General features: G+C 43.6%; 1 protein-coding gene across 1 annotated transcript in view; it reads right to left on the reverse strand.

Annotated features, from left to right (window-relative positions):
- Positions 1-3,199: 3,199 nt before the first annotated feature.
- The window catches only part of LOC126418806 (protein takeout-like), a 52,682-nt gene continuing 40,760 nt past the window's right edge, over positions 3,200-15,121 (reverse strand). Inside the window, exons 5-6 of the mRNA XM_050085743.1 lie at positions 13,032-13,181; positions 3,200-3,472 (exon numbers count right to left, since the gene is read on the reverse strand). Of these exons, the coding sequence (XP_049941700.1) occupies positions 3,318-3,472; positions 13,032-13,181 (305 nt within the window). The 3' untranslated portion in view covers positions 3,200-3,317. The remainder of the gene's footprint in view (positions 3,473-13,031; positions 13,182-15,121) is intronic.

Consider the following 15,121-nt stretch of genomic DNA (forward strand, 5'->3'; position numbering starts at 1 on the left):
TTCAGCATCCATATCGCATGCAGAGTATGAGCATGCTGTGAATATGGGGTGGGAATACTCCACCTGAAGAGAATATGCACAACTTTACATGAATACAGACATGTGTTTGCTCGTGCATGTTTTCAAGAAATCCAGGTCTATGGATGACCACATATTCTCTGGATCCTGCCTTTTATTACACAGGACCGGGGTTGTCATTGGACGCTATATACATCTACATGTACGTGCATGCTCTGCAAATCAAACTTAAGTGTCTGGCAGAGGGTTCGTCGCACCACCGCCACAATAATTCTGTTATTCCAGTGTCGAATATCACACAGAAAACACGAACACCAATTACCCAATAAAACCAAGCTGGACATCGAACTATTGACGGATGCTGGCATGCTTCTTTTCTTCGAGCAAAGGACCCATGGGGGACTTTTTCATTGTGTCCATTGGCACACAAATTCAAATAACCGATGTATGGGTGAGAGGTTCAAGGAATCCCTTGCTTCTAGTTAGGTTATATACTGGGATGGCAGTAACCTGTAGGAGCACACCATGCAGCAATCACTGTCGACTGACGAGATTCTATGGGTGCCAAAATAAGAATGCAAGGGGTTAGGTATAAGAGGAGATACGTTATTCAATATCACAATCTCCAGCAATGTCTCAGATTTTGGATGAGGTTGGTTAGAATCACCCAGGCTATCGCCTTCGAGCAATCCCCCTGACTGAACGAGTATGTTGGTTTGAATACGCACTGAGGGCTTTCGCGATGTATGACTGAGAAAATATTTTTTTTAATTAATGAATTATTCAGTTTTCGACTAACACAATAGAGAATTTGAGGGAACATCACGAAATGTTGATTAGAACCGAATTGGATGGTAGTCATGCGGTAATAAAATGCACCACCCAACCAAATTTTAAATGGGTCACAATATTCATTGAGAAATTTGTTTCTGTGGAGATTGCGAAGGCTGCAGTTGCATCTATGTGGGGATGGGCATACTAGACCTTTCCAAACTCTAGGAAATGTTTCGTTTCCCTGGCCCTAAATTACTTTATATGGATACAGTCAACTTCATCTACTGGGTGACGAACTGCAATACACATGAGGTGCCACAGTAAAGAATTCGACATGTCTTCATACACAACTAATCATTCTTATGAGATTCTTCCTCAAAACAAAATGGTTATTGGCCTAACGAAAAACGAGGAGTTCGGAGTTTGTAAGTTTCCGAGCCAAAACTGTAATAATATCGCACATTGCAAGGTGGCACCTAGATTTGGGTTAACGGTGTGCATTATTTGGCCTCGAGTGACCTTTCTATCGAGGACTGTTCGCAGTGCCTGTACAGTGGTTTTCACAGTGCCATGCCACAGCTGCATTATATGGTGCAGCAGGCTAGTATTTGATTGGGAGGGTATGAGGTATACACGTGCTGCAATCAAAAGTCAGCCTGTCGCCTCAAAACGATAAAAGCGTCATTTGTGGTGATGGGATGAAACTCTCTCACACTCACGCTATTCACTTGTTGAGATAGAGGGGATGGAGGACTCTGATTGAGCCAGAGAGAGAGGATGAGACTAGATGTAAATAGTACGTAATAGTATGACCCTTTTATTACAGTGTAAGTAATCGCGCGCGCCCGAGCGCGTGCGTGCGCGCGCGCGCGCGCGCGCGTGTGTGTGTGTGTGTGTGTGTGTGTGTGTGTGTGTGTGTGTGTGTGCGTGTGTGTGCTTGTCTCATATAAATATTTATTTGTTTATTCATGCACGCAATGTGTATGAGGAACGTGAACAGAGCATACTTGTAAATACACTGAAGAGCCTAATAAAGTGGTACAGATGCCTAACATCGTTTAGAGCCCCCGCAAGAACGCAAAAGTGCTGCAACACGACGTGGTATGGATTCAACTAACATCTGAAGCAGTGCTGGAGAGAACTGACACCATTTATCCATTAGGGCTGTCCAAAAATGCGCAAGAGTACGAAAGGGTCGAGATCTCTTCAGAACAGCACGTTGCAAGGCATTCCAGATATGCTCAATAATGTTCATGTCTGCAGAGTTCGGTGGCTAGGGGAAGTGTTTAAACTCAGAAGAGTGTTCCTCGAGCCACTCTGTAGCAATTCTGGACGCGTTAGGTGTCGCACTGTCCTGCTTGGGATGCACAATGGACATGAATGGATGCATGTGATCAGACAGGACGCTAACGTACGTGTCACCTGTCAGAGTCGTATCTAGACATGTCAGGAGTCCCATATCCCAACTGCACACGCCTCACACGCCTCCATCCGCTCGATACAATTTGAAACGAGATTCGTTCAACCAAGCAACATATTTCCAGTCATCAACAGTCCAATGTCGGTGTTGAGGGGCCAAGGCGAGGCGTAAAGCTTTGTGTCGTGCAGTCATCAAGGGTACTCGAGTAGACCTTTGGCCCCAAAAGCCCATATCAGTGATGTTTCGTTGAATGGTTCGGGCGCTGACACTTGTTGATGGCTTAGCACTGAAATCTGCAGCAATTTGCGGAAGGATTGCACTTCGTCCGTCTCGTTGAACGATTGTCTTCAGTCCGGCCACAGCAATGTCGTAGATTTGATGTTTTACCGGCTTCCTGATATTCACGGTACACCCGTGGAATGATCGTATGGGCAAATCCCCGGCTCATCACTACCTCGGAGATGCTGTGTCCCATCGCTCATGCGCCGACCTTCAGTCTCACTTAAATCTTAATAACCTCCCATTGTAGCACCAGTAACTGATCTAACAACTATGTCAGACACTTGTTATCTTACGTAGGCATTTGCCGACAGCAGTGCCATATTCTGCCTGTTTACATATCTCTGAATATACGAGTACATGCCTATACCAGTTTCTTTGGCGCTTCAGTGTATAAAGATATTTATGTCACTTTACAACGTATATTCTAAAATAAGTCTTAAGGTTAATATTACCTCATATTTCCTTGCGTTTCTCAAGAAACTACGTTGATCTTCCCCTCCCTGTTCTTCTACTTGCCTCTTTATTCTTCTGCATGTAAGCGTTTTGCAGCGATGAGTTCTGGAATTGAGGATTCGGTGTTACTTACCCTAGTATACCATATACCATAAATTTGCAAGTGCTTATGTACGCCTCATTAGGCCATAAGAGAACTCTCAACGTGTCTGTAGGAACTGTGCTGTCATCAGGAGAATGAAAGGAAACACATTAAGTACACACAGTTTTTTTTATTTGTGGTGTATACTACAAGTAAAGTGGTTTGACAGATATGTGGATGGAGCAGCGGTGGTGTGCTATTCTGATGAGTGACACGAAGACGCTGTCTTCAGTTGGTTGGGAAGACATCGGTGTAGGGCACCTTGTGGAACACGTTGTTGGCAATATCCTTGAATGCCAGTCCGAACGCCTCTTCAATGCTTGGCTTCAGCTCCTTCAAGATCTCCTCCCAGTTCTCGTTCAGGAACTTGTTCATGTTGTCGCCTAGAAAGTGGAAGACATGGTCAACAAAGGCTACCGAGTCCACACCATCGAGAAAGTTACGCCCACAACTGGCACAACTGGCAGACTAGAATACTGAGTGCAGCATTGAGATGCGAGTCATGTGCAGGAAAATACGGGAGATTTTGCGCCGTTGCGGCATGCATGAGATAGGTAATTAGTCACTTGAACTAACTCTGAGGAAGGTGTCCCAAAACTTCAAGGCTATATTATTGTATACAAGGTTAATCGCAAAAGGATGGACACCTATATTTCGTGAACGGATCAAAAGAGCAAAAAAAAATTTTTTTCATTAAATCCTAGGACGCACGCAAAGGGGTACGTAACTTAATGGTATGGATCATACTCTTAAATCTTGTACCAACGGAGATCTTTTTGTTGTGGTCTTCAGTCCAGAGACTGGTTTGATGCAGCTCTCCATGCTACTCTATCCTGTGCAAGCTTCTTCATCTCCCAGCACCTACTGCAACCTACATCTTTCTGAATCTGTTTAGTGTATTGATCTCTTGGTCTCCCTCAACGATTTTTACCCTCCACGCTCCCCTCCAATACTAAATTGGTGAGTCCTTGATGCCTCAGAATATGCCCTACCAACCTATCCCTTCTCCTAGTCAGGTTGTGCCACAAATTTCTCTTCTCTCCAATTCTGCTCAATACCTCCTCATTAGATATGTGATCTACCCATATAATCTTCAGCATTCTTCTGTAGCACCACATTTCAAAAGCTTCTATTCTCTTCTTGTCAAAACTATTTATCGTCCACGTTTCACTTCCATACTTGGCTACACTCCATACAAATACTGTCAGAAACGACTTCCTAACACTTAAATCTCCACTCGATGTTAACAAATTTCTCTTCTTCAGAAACTTTTTCCTTGCCTTTGCCAGTCTACATTTTATATCCTCTCTACTTCGACCATCATCAGTTATTTTGCTCCCCAAATAGCAAAACTCCTTTACTACTTTAAGCGTCTCATTTCCTAATCTAATTCCCGCAGCATCACCCGATTTAAATCGACTTCATTCCATTATCCTCGTTTTGCTTTTGTTTATGTTCATCTTATATCGTGCGCTTCTAGGCGCGTGACCGTTACGGTCGCAGGTTCGAATCCTGCCTCGGGCAGGGATGTATGTGATGTCCTTAGGTTAGTTAGGTTTAAGTAGTTCTAAGTTCTAGGGGACTTATGACCACAGATGTTAAGTCCCATAGTGCTCAGAGCCATTTTGAACCATCTTATATCCTCCTTTCAAGACACTGTCCATTCCGTTCAGCTGCTCTTCCAGGTCCTTTGCCGTCTCTGACAGAATCACAATGTCATCGGCGAACATCAAAGTTATTATTTCTTCTCCATGGATTTTAATTCCTACTCTGAATTTTTCTTTTGTTTCCTTTACTACTTTGCTCAGTATACAGATTGAATAACATCGGGGATAGGCTACAACCCTGTCTCACTCCCTTCCCAATCAGTGCTTCCCTTTCATGCCCCTCGGAGATAAGGAAGTATATTTATTAAATTGAAACGATGTACTTTTTTCAGTGTTAAGGATAAAAGTATCGAACTGATATTTATGTCAAATGATAAGGTCTATGGCCCCTTGATGCTGCAAAAAAATTTAAGTTTCTCAGATACTGCCATTTATGTCCAATATTTTGATACAAACTTACTCATCAAAACCCATAGGATACTTCCCGTTGGTCTAGAGTAATGAAATTTGGCAAAAGTAAGATTTCACAGTATAAGTAAAGGAAAAAATCCGAAAGTTGTTAATCTGCAATTACATCACAATTTTTTTTCCCATTTGTTATCCGTCTTTCTGTCCATACGTCTATTAAGACCTCTATTTCTCAGGGGTGGGCTGAATTATCAAATTTAAACATATCAGATAGTACAGTCTACGATGTCTTGGTGGCATAAAAAACATTAAGCTTCTAACTCCACTTATCTACATCTACATCTACAGAGATACTCCGCAAGCCACTATACGGGTTGTGGCGCTGCGTAACCTGTACCACTTGTCATTTCCTTTCCTGTTCCACTCGCAAATAGAGCGAGGGAAAAACATCTATATGCCTCCGTTCTATCTATCTATCTATTGCTTGCGCCTTTGTTCCGCATGTTGCGCGGGGTTGGAGTGGTTAAATCGAATTTGGCATGTTAATGTGAAGGGGTGGCCGGATGCCCTTCCTGCCGCCACCCCGTACCCTCCGGGACGGAATCAGAGTACCCCTTCTTTCTGTGTCTAGTGTAAATCATGGAAAAGTGCGGATGTGTGTCAAATGTCTGTGAGTCATGTAACTGAGGCGGGTCGTGGGGACCAGCCTGGTATTCACATAGAGGGATGTAGAAAACCGCCTGAAAGCCACATCCAGGCTGGCCAGCACATCGGCCGTCGTCGTTAACCGGCGCGCCTACCCGAGTCCAGGAAGCAGCGCACTAGCGTTCTCGGCTAACCTGGCGGGTTATCTATGTACCTCCGTATGAGCCTTAGTTTCTTGTATCATCGCGGTTCTTATGCGCATTGTATGATCGCGGCGATAGAATCGTTCGGCAGTCAACTTCAAATGCTGGTTTTCTAAATTTTCTCATGAGTGTTTCTGGAAAAGAAAGTCGCTTCTCTCGAGGGATTCCCAATTGAGTTCCCGAAGCATCTCCGTAACACTTACGTGTTATACGATCCTACCGGTAATACATGTAATAAATATAGCAGCTGAACTGCTTCGGTGTCTTTCTTCGATCCGACCTGGTGCGGATCCCAAACACTAGGGCAGCACTTTGGAACAGGTCGTACCAGCGCCCTATGTGCTGTCTCCTCTACAGGTCAACGAGTCTTTCCTAAAATTCTCCCAATAATCCGAAGTCGACCATTCGCCTTTCCTACCGCAGTTCTCACGTGCTCGTTCTACCTCATATCGCTTTGCAAAGTATTTAATCGACTTGAGTGTGTCAAGCAGGACACTAGTAATACTGTATCCTAACATTACAGGTATAATCTCCCTACTCATCCGCATTAACTTACATTTTTCCTCGTTTAGGACTAGCTGCCATTCATCACACGAACTAGAAATTTTGTCTAAGACGTCTTGTATCTTCCTACAGTCACTCAACTTCGACACCTTACCATACATCCATGAGTCATAAGATACGGAAGTTTCTTAAGACCCCTTTCTCTCACGAACGGATAGAAACATAAAGTTGAAATTTGTGTCAAATATTAAAGTCTACAGTCCCTTGGTAGTGTAATTTAAGCTTCTGCGTTAATGAAATGAAACGTTAACGACATTTATGTCAGAGAATTAGCCACTCGTATTTGGATACTCGCAAACTCATTCATTATAACGCTGTCGAGGAACTATCTATATACGTACGAGTCCCACTCACACTTACCAGGTTTTCTGTGCAATTGTTGACTAAGCGCTGTTTTTGAGTCTTCTCGCATTTGTTTATCCATCCAGATACTTTTGATTGCGTTTTGTAGTTGTTTGGCAATCCCACCATCCACAGGTTTCGACAAGTTTGCAACAACCATCCTGTCTCCAATTTTCTGAAAGTTTGGTGGCTGTGATTCTTCCAGCTTCAGTGATAGAATTTGCTTGGGTAATTCTGTTTTTCCTTTTTTCATTCTTCATGGCTCAGAAGTTTCTGAAAGTATCTTGCCGTTATTCTGCTATTTTCGGGATTATTCAGGGCCAGCATTCCTTCTCCCTCTTTGAAACACATTTCTCTAAGTTTTTATTATTTATTTATTATATTACCATGATTTCGATTGTAGAGCCATTTTCAATGACGAAAAAAGTCAGTAAATATGGAACATGTCTGGAAGACATGTCGACGCTGAAACAGTACAAAACGTGTGTGGACTTATATAAGTTTGGTATTTTCTGACTTTTTCTCACCACTGAACTTGAAAATGGCACTACAGCCGATATCACGGTAATGAAATAAAAAATAACAAAAACTTACAATCAAATTGGGGAAACGGTTTCTTTCAAAAATTGTATTAAGACTATGGTTGCCACACAATAAGAAAATCACGAAACACTTTTACACCCAAACCACTTCCAAAGAGAATTTCCTGGTTGTATGTGTTCTGGCGTAACCACAAGCGCCGGAACGAAGACAAAGAACGCAAGAGAAGAGAAGAGAAGGGAGGAGAAGAGAAGAGAAGAGAAGAGAAGAGAAGAGAAGAGAAGAGAAGAGAAGAGAAGAGAAGAGAAGAGAAGAGAAGGCAGTGAAACGACGTCGGCCAATGGTGCGCTGATTAGGGCCACACCACGACAGGAGCGGCCGCTACGAAAGGAGAATATAAACGCCGCTCCTGCCAGCCTCGACCGCTCAGTATTGGGACAGTATTAGCACGGCCTAGCAGAGAGTGCTACGATAGCAGTGACATGTGATCCATATCAATTGCTTGCACGGACATTGTATATAGCAAAGGACACATATTTGCATGACGCCCATTGCTTGCGACCACCTGTTGTAAATACAAGTTACATATTGTCATACTTCTGATTTGTAAAAAACAACTATTAATTGATTTTTCTGGAACTTTGTCAATCCGATGGAACGATTTGGGTTTGACGAATTTCTGGAGAACGTCACCCGCTAGCACATGTAGAGCCAACAGTGAGGAGGTGTTATTACCGTATGGGGATGTCTCTCGAGGATAGGATGTGGTTCCTTTATTTGCGCAGAAGAAAACCTTTAACGCGGAAGGATGTGAACACGTTTTACAGTACCGATTACTGCGTACAGAGTTCGGACACGGTGATTGTATCTGTACGATAATGCATGCTGTCATAAACCAGCACCTGTAAGGCAGTGGTTTCTGGATAACAACATTCCTGAAATAGACTATCACATACATAGTACCGATTTAAACCGAACAAGAGATCATTGGGATGAAGTAGAACGTCGACATCGCTCCAAGCCCCCAACCATCTATGGTTTAGGCTTCTGAGGAATAATGGACTGCCATTAATCCAGAGACGCTAAGATACCTCACTGAAAGTGTCCAAGACAGAATTTGAGGTGGCAAAACGGTGATACCGCCCATGTTAATGTCCTCTAATAGGTGTCCGGGTACATTTCGTATGATATGTGAGTGGCTCGAAGACTTCTTAAATAACAAAACCCAGTATGTTGTCCTCGACGTCTGGTGTTCATCAGGGAGGTGTGATAGAACAGTTGTTGTTCTTTATATACATAAATGATTTGACGGACAGAGTGTGTAGCAATCTGTGGTTCCTTGCTGATGATGTCGTGGTGTACGGTAAGGTATCGAAGTTGAGTGACTGTAGGAAGATACAAGACGACTTAGACAAAATTTCCAGTTGGTGTGATGAATGGCAGCTACTCCTAAACGTGGAAAAATGTAAGTTAATGCGGATGAACAGGAAGGTCAAATCTGTTATGTTCCATACAGTATTACTAGTGTCTGATTTCACAGTCAAGTCGTTTAAATATCTGGGTGTAACGTTACAAAGCGATATGAAGTGGAACGAGGATGTGAGAACTGTGGTAGGGTAGACGAATGGTCGACTGTAGTATATTGGGAGAAGTTTAGGAAAGAGTGGTTCACCTGTAAAAGAGACCGCATATAGGGCGCAGGTGCGACCTATTCTTGAATACTGCTCGAGAGTTTGGGATCCGTACCAGATCGGATTGAAGCAATTCAGAAGCGGGCTGCTAGAATTGTTACCAGAAGGTTCGAACATCACTTTCAGTGTTCGGAAACTCAAATGGGAATCCATGGAACGAAGGCAACGTTCTTTTCGAGAAACACTATTGAGAAAATTTAGTGAACCGGCCTTAGAAGCTCACTGCCTAACGATTCTACTGCCACCAACATACATTGCGCGCAAGGACCACGAAGATAAGATACGTGAAATTAGGGGTCATACGGAGATATATAGAAAAGTCGTTTTTCTCTCGCTGCGTTTGCGAGTGCATCAGGAAAGGAAATGCCTAGTAGTGGTACAGGGTGCCCTCCGCCACGCACCGTACGGTGCGTTGCGGAATATCTATATAGATGTAGACGCAGACAGTGTGGTTCCATTTACAACAGGAGTAGCTGACATGCTACGTATGCGCCACGGCGTGAGAGAGAACGAAGAGAAAATATGTGTTACCTTAATAGTGTAGTCCTATCTTCGTGCTGCTCGTAACGAAGATGTCTGGCATGAAAGTCTCACTTGACGCCGTTTACACGGCAATAGCTGTTTCCACAGCGCGGAACTTCCACCGCTATGTCCAGTTCCGACCGCCTTGCTTTAGGAGTCTGCTCAGCTTCGTAGTTCGAATTTTTACCTCAGTGACACGACCATCACAGGGTATTAGGTCAAAGCGCTAGCAGATGGCAGTGTTAGGTTTCTTACCTTCATGACAGAAATGATTTCACTAATGCACGTCGGTGACAGAATTAGCCGCCGGAAATCCTATCATTACGAATACAAATTAACACTGAATAGACTTGACTACGATATAAGGAATTACTGTTTTCGCTGTGTGTATTAAAAATTTTACGAAATCGCTTTGCTTTTTCGATAAGTTTTTTTTCTTTTTTTTTGACATATTAGCTACGAAAAACCGCACTGATTGAGTTCGCTTTGTGGTATTGGTGCCTACTTATGGGATTTTTATTTCGTTTTTGTGCGAAAAAAATGCCTTGAGAAAGATCGAGTCTTTCTGAAAACACTAAAACGGCTGAACGACTGGGGCTATGCAGTTTCAAGAACCCAATGAAGATCGTGAGGTGAGGTTTCTGTGGCGCGAGAACACCACGCTTTTACTTGCTCTTTCAGAACTCCTTCCGGAAGCGAGGTGAGACGTAGCTCTGGCCGAAAGTGTCAATCTTTACCTCGCACATCAGAAACCTTTATTCAAAGAGAAAACCGCTAAAGTTCTCAGCATCTTCACACAATCCAGCAGAACTTGCGGAAGCCTTGCAAAACGGCATCCAAAATCTAATGGAAGAACAGTGCACAGTATTCCAACGTGTTTGTCGGGGTGTCAACGGCAATATGGGAGAATTTCTGTTTTTGGATACACATGGTGGGACACCAGAGATATTCCTCACTAAAATCGTGTTGACACAATCATGGGCCAAGGAAAAATAGTTCTTGCTGCGGCTTCATTAATAATAGCAGCCACTTTGTCACCCATTAGTGAAACAGCTCATACAGTGTTTAAAATCCTGATCGATTTGGATATTGGTGAATACACAGTATGTGATACCTCTAGCAATAGCGACAAACATAGGGTTCTATGAGAGTGCTGCTTAATAATACGGGGCGAGTGCACCATTGTTATCGCAAAACTGGTTCGAATGGCTCTGAGCACTATGCGACTTAACTTCTGAGGTCATCAGTCGCCTAGAACTTAGAACTAATTAAACCTAACTAACCTAAGGACATCACACACATCCATGCCCGAGGCAGGATCCGAACCTGCGACCGTAGCGGCCGCGCGGTTCCAGATTGTAGCGCCTAGAACCGCTCGGCCATCCCGTCCGGCTCGAAAAACTAAAGAAGCGCTTGACTTAATCGTCAGACTCAGATCATGATCCCATAGGTATCGTTGCGATCCTTTTTTATGGCTACTAGAGGCATGCATTACCAGTGGTACCACGGGGAACAAGGGTGGGTGAGGCATGAGCATGCTTGAAGAGCTCAAATCTGTGGAAATACATCACACGGATCCACGTAACAACACACTTCACAGTGAACATGCTGCCTCATATATGAGGCAACACATATACGCACGAGGTTTCTAATTTATTGTTAAAAAGTGACAAGGGTGCATATCCGTAAGAACGCGGACTTTCTCCACTGTTGTTCAATTGCGTTTTGGAGGAAGTAGTATGGAAATGTATAAAAAGAACGAAAGATTAGAGGAAATAAAATGAAAATTGGAGGAGAGAGAGAGAGAGAGAGAGAGAGAGAACCTTCTTCCGACCGATTAGCTTTTGCTGAGCACCTGCAAGATGGAACGAAACTTAAACTTTCTCCAATAGCTAACTCTAAATACTGAATATCTCATTTCGTTTGAGAAAACAGTGTAGATGACCAACTTCGAAGGTGTGCCAAAACATATGGACTCGATACATGGAAAAATAAAGCAAATTTCCGAATTTAAATACTCGGCAGAGATAATCTAGTCAAATGCTCTCGACAAAGGGACCAACATAAATTGAGCCAAAAAACTATGGCATTCCACTAAACAAAGAACACATACATTAAAGGATTCTTATCATTTAATTCGAAACTGAGATCTTGCGAAGAATTATTCGAAAACTTTGGGTCAAAAATATGAAAGTAGTGTTTGGAAACTGAGAAGCAAGAAGTAAGTGTATGAAAAAACTGGGACTATAATAGATACAAAGAGAACAGTAATAATTACATTTTATGACCACTTAAAAACATTAGATAACTAGAGGCTGACAAATAAAATTTTCAGCTGCTCTGAAAAAGTCCAAAAACCCAAATCTCATGGTTTATGTAACTTAAAAAAGATCTGCAGGAGTGGGAAATGACATACAAAGAGATGCAAAACATAAATGAATTCATAAAAAAAGTATCAAAAGTTAGTGGTTTCCAGAAGAAAACACAACAGGAGACAGAGAAAGAATAGAATAACAGACAGAAAGAATATAGGTATATTTGGAAGCCAAGAAAAAAGAAACGGGAAAAATTACGTCGTATATCATCTGTTTCACATTGTTCTGAATTCGCCAGATTCTAATAATAACAATAAAATTACAATTAAATGGCGGGAATGATTTCATTCAAAATGTGTATTGTATTAAGTCGATCCAAAAGTATTATACAGATTTAAGCTTGACAGGGGGTAATCAGGAGAAGAAGTAACTATCATAAGCCCAGTGAATCCATCAACAAATATTTAGGGTGATTTCCGAGAAAATAACGTCAACGTTTCTTGTTTCGGCAATAAAATGAAGTATTTTTATGTTAGATTACAATACACTTCCTCTAAACCAATTTTCTTTTATGGTATTCCGACGTGAGGTTTAAGACTGGAAGACAAGAGAAGAGACCAGATTTTTCCGACTACTATTAGACTATATATGAGAGATACAGTTACAAGCGATGATGTCTGAAATGAAATGGAAGTGACAGCATCACTGAAGAGAGAGATAGGAAAACAGTGACTTTAACATCTGTAGGCATAAACCATTATCAGTTTCTGTGGAAGACATACTATTATCACGCTAGAGGGAGACGATATGATGGCGTACCCCAGGCAAGATAGGGTCAGTGGCTCCACCATACTCGGATCGGGTGTTCACCAAATGATGGAACGATGCGCAGTGACTAGGGGCAAAGTATCACTTGACGCCTCAGGCAGCAGGGATATTCTACTGCGTCTGACTGTAGTGTACACTTTCAGTTCTGTCCGTTACAACAAGTTTTCTGTACAATACTTATAATTTAGAGGTGAAAATAATGGCATAATCTAGCAATGCTTGATCTCCATGTGCAATTGCAGTTCTGTGCGTTACGAAATTAAGGAAAATTTCTTACCTAATGCCTTGTCGCCGTTAAACAGGTTGCTGAAGTCGAAGGTCATTTTCTTAGTCTCGAAGGAGAACTTGAAGTCCTTGATGTCAGCGTGCGTGTGTCCGTCTTTCTCCAGCGGTACGCCCTTCAGGTCCAGGAGGGCATCAATGTTGTCTGCAACAAGAAATGACAATGCGTATGTACTAACTGTTGTCTAGACGCGTAGACAGTCAGTGAGGAGACTGTAGTCACCGTTCGTTTCGTTCTCCCGTGTTCCCGGCTCTATGCTGGAGATGGAATGGTTGAAGTGCCTCGATTAAAGTTTTAGGTGAGCTCAGCGGTTAACGACAATTACCTGAATGAGATTTTCACTCTGCAGCGGAGTGCGCGCTAATATGAAACTTCCGGCCAGATTAAAACTGTGTGCCCGACCGAGACTCGAACTCGGGACCTTTGCCTTTCGCGGGCAAGTGCTCTACCATCTGAGCTACCGAAGCATGACTCACGCCCGGTACTCAGCGCACACTCCGCTGCAGAGTGAAAATCTCATTCTGGAAACATCCCCCAGGCTGTGGCTAAGCCATGTCTCCGCTATATCCTTTCTTTCAGAAGTGCTAGTTCTGCAAGGTTCGCAGGAGAGCTTCTGTAAAGTTTGGAAGGTAGGAGACGAGATACTGGCAGAAGTGAAGCTGTGAGGACCGGGCGTGAGTCGTGCTTCGGTAGCTCAGATGGTAGAGCACTTGCCCGCGAAAGGCAAAGGTCCCGAGTTCGAGTCTCAGTCGGGCACCTAGTTTTAATCTGCCAGGAAGTTTCGACAATTACCTCTTATTACACCGTCCAGTCACAATAACGTGACCACCTATCTGAAGTCGAGTATTGCAGTGCGGACAACTGCGAGACGCACAGGAAGAGAATCAATGTGTTTCTGGTAAGTATCGACAAGGATGTAGAGCTATGCCGACTCCAACGCCTTGGCCAGCTGCACTATGTTTCTCGGTTGAGGATCCATGGTGCGAACAGCACGATCGAGGATGTCCTGCGGATTCTTGATTGGGTCTAAATCCGGGGAGTTTGGTGGCCTGGTGAGTACTGGTCATCGAACCACGCACGCACACTGTGTGCGTGGCACACAAACAAACAGCATGCACGGGTGGACGTGGTCCTCAAGGATAGATGCATACTTGTGTTGACCCAATGTGGCTTCCACATTGAGATCACCGACAGAACGCCACGAAAATGTTCCCCAACCATAGCCCTTCCAACGATTGTTGGAAGGTGCTTACTTTCAGACGTTTCGGAGCCTCAAATGTGATTCATTTGAAAAGGACACCCGTCGCCACTATCTGGAAGTCCAGTTGCGGTATTGGACGTACATTCCAGCCTTCATCGCCGATCGAAAGCAGTCAGTATGGGAGCATGAGCCAGGTGCGGAGGCATATGAGCACCAAGCTTCACTGGGAGGTCATTGAGGAGATACTGTCGGTGGCCCCCTTGATTAATCTGGACGGTCAGTTGCTTAACAGTTGTCCTTCTTTTCGCTCGTATGCATCTCGGCAGCTGTAATTAACCCCTGTCAATTGTGGCTTGTGATGTACCACAGTTACCTCGGCGCCGGTTTTGGATAGCTCCATTTTCCATGTACGGTATACTTTAACCATGGTGGCACGCGAACATTTTACAAACTCAGTCGTTTCGGAAATGTTTCTATTCTTGGCCCGAAAGCCAAAGATCATCAGATAAACTGCTCGGGTTCCGCATTACGACAACTGCACTGATTTCAGACACGTTTTATATACCCTGCACTACTAGTCTTGCCACCTGCGTCTGCCATGGTTATTGCAGGTTGACGTCGAACGTAGATGGTAGTCACGTTAATTTCACTGGCACTCAAAGCACTCCGTCTTCAGGCCACAAGAGGCCCATCGGGTCCATCCGACCGCCGTGTCATCCTCAGATGAGGATGCGGATAGGAGGGGCTTGTGGTCAGCACACCGCTCTCCCGGTCGTTACGATGGTTTTCTTTGAGTGTAGCCGCTACTATTCGGTCGAGTAGCTCGTCAATTGGCATCACGAGCCTGAGTGCACCTCGAAAAATGGCAACAGCGCGTGGCAGC

The sequence above is a fragment of the Schistocerca serialis genome, chromosome 9 (assembly GCF_023864345.2).
Source record: "Schistocerca serialis cubense isolate TAMUIC-IGC-003099 chromosome 9, iqSchSeri2.2, whole genome shotgun sequence".
NCBI lineage: Eukaryota > Metazoa > Arthropoda > Insecta > Orthoptera > Acrididae > Schistocerca > Schistocerca serialis.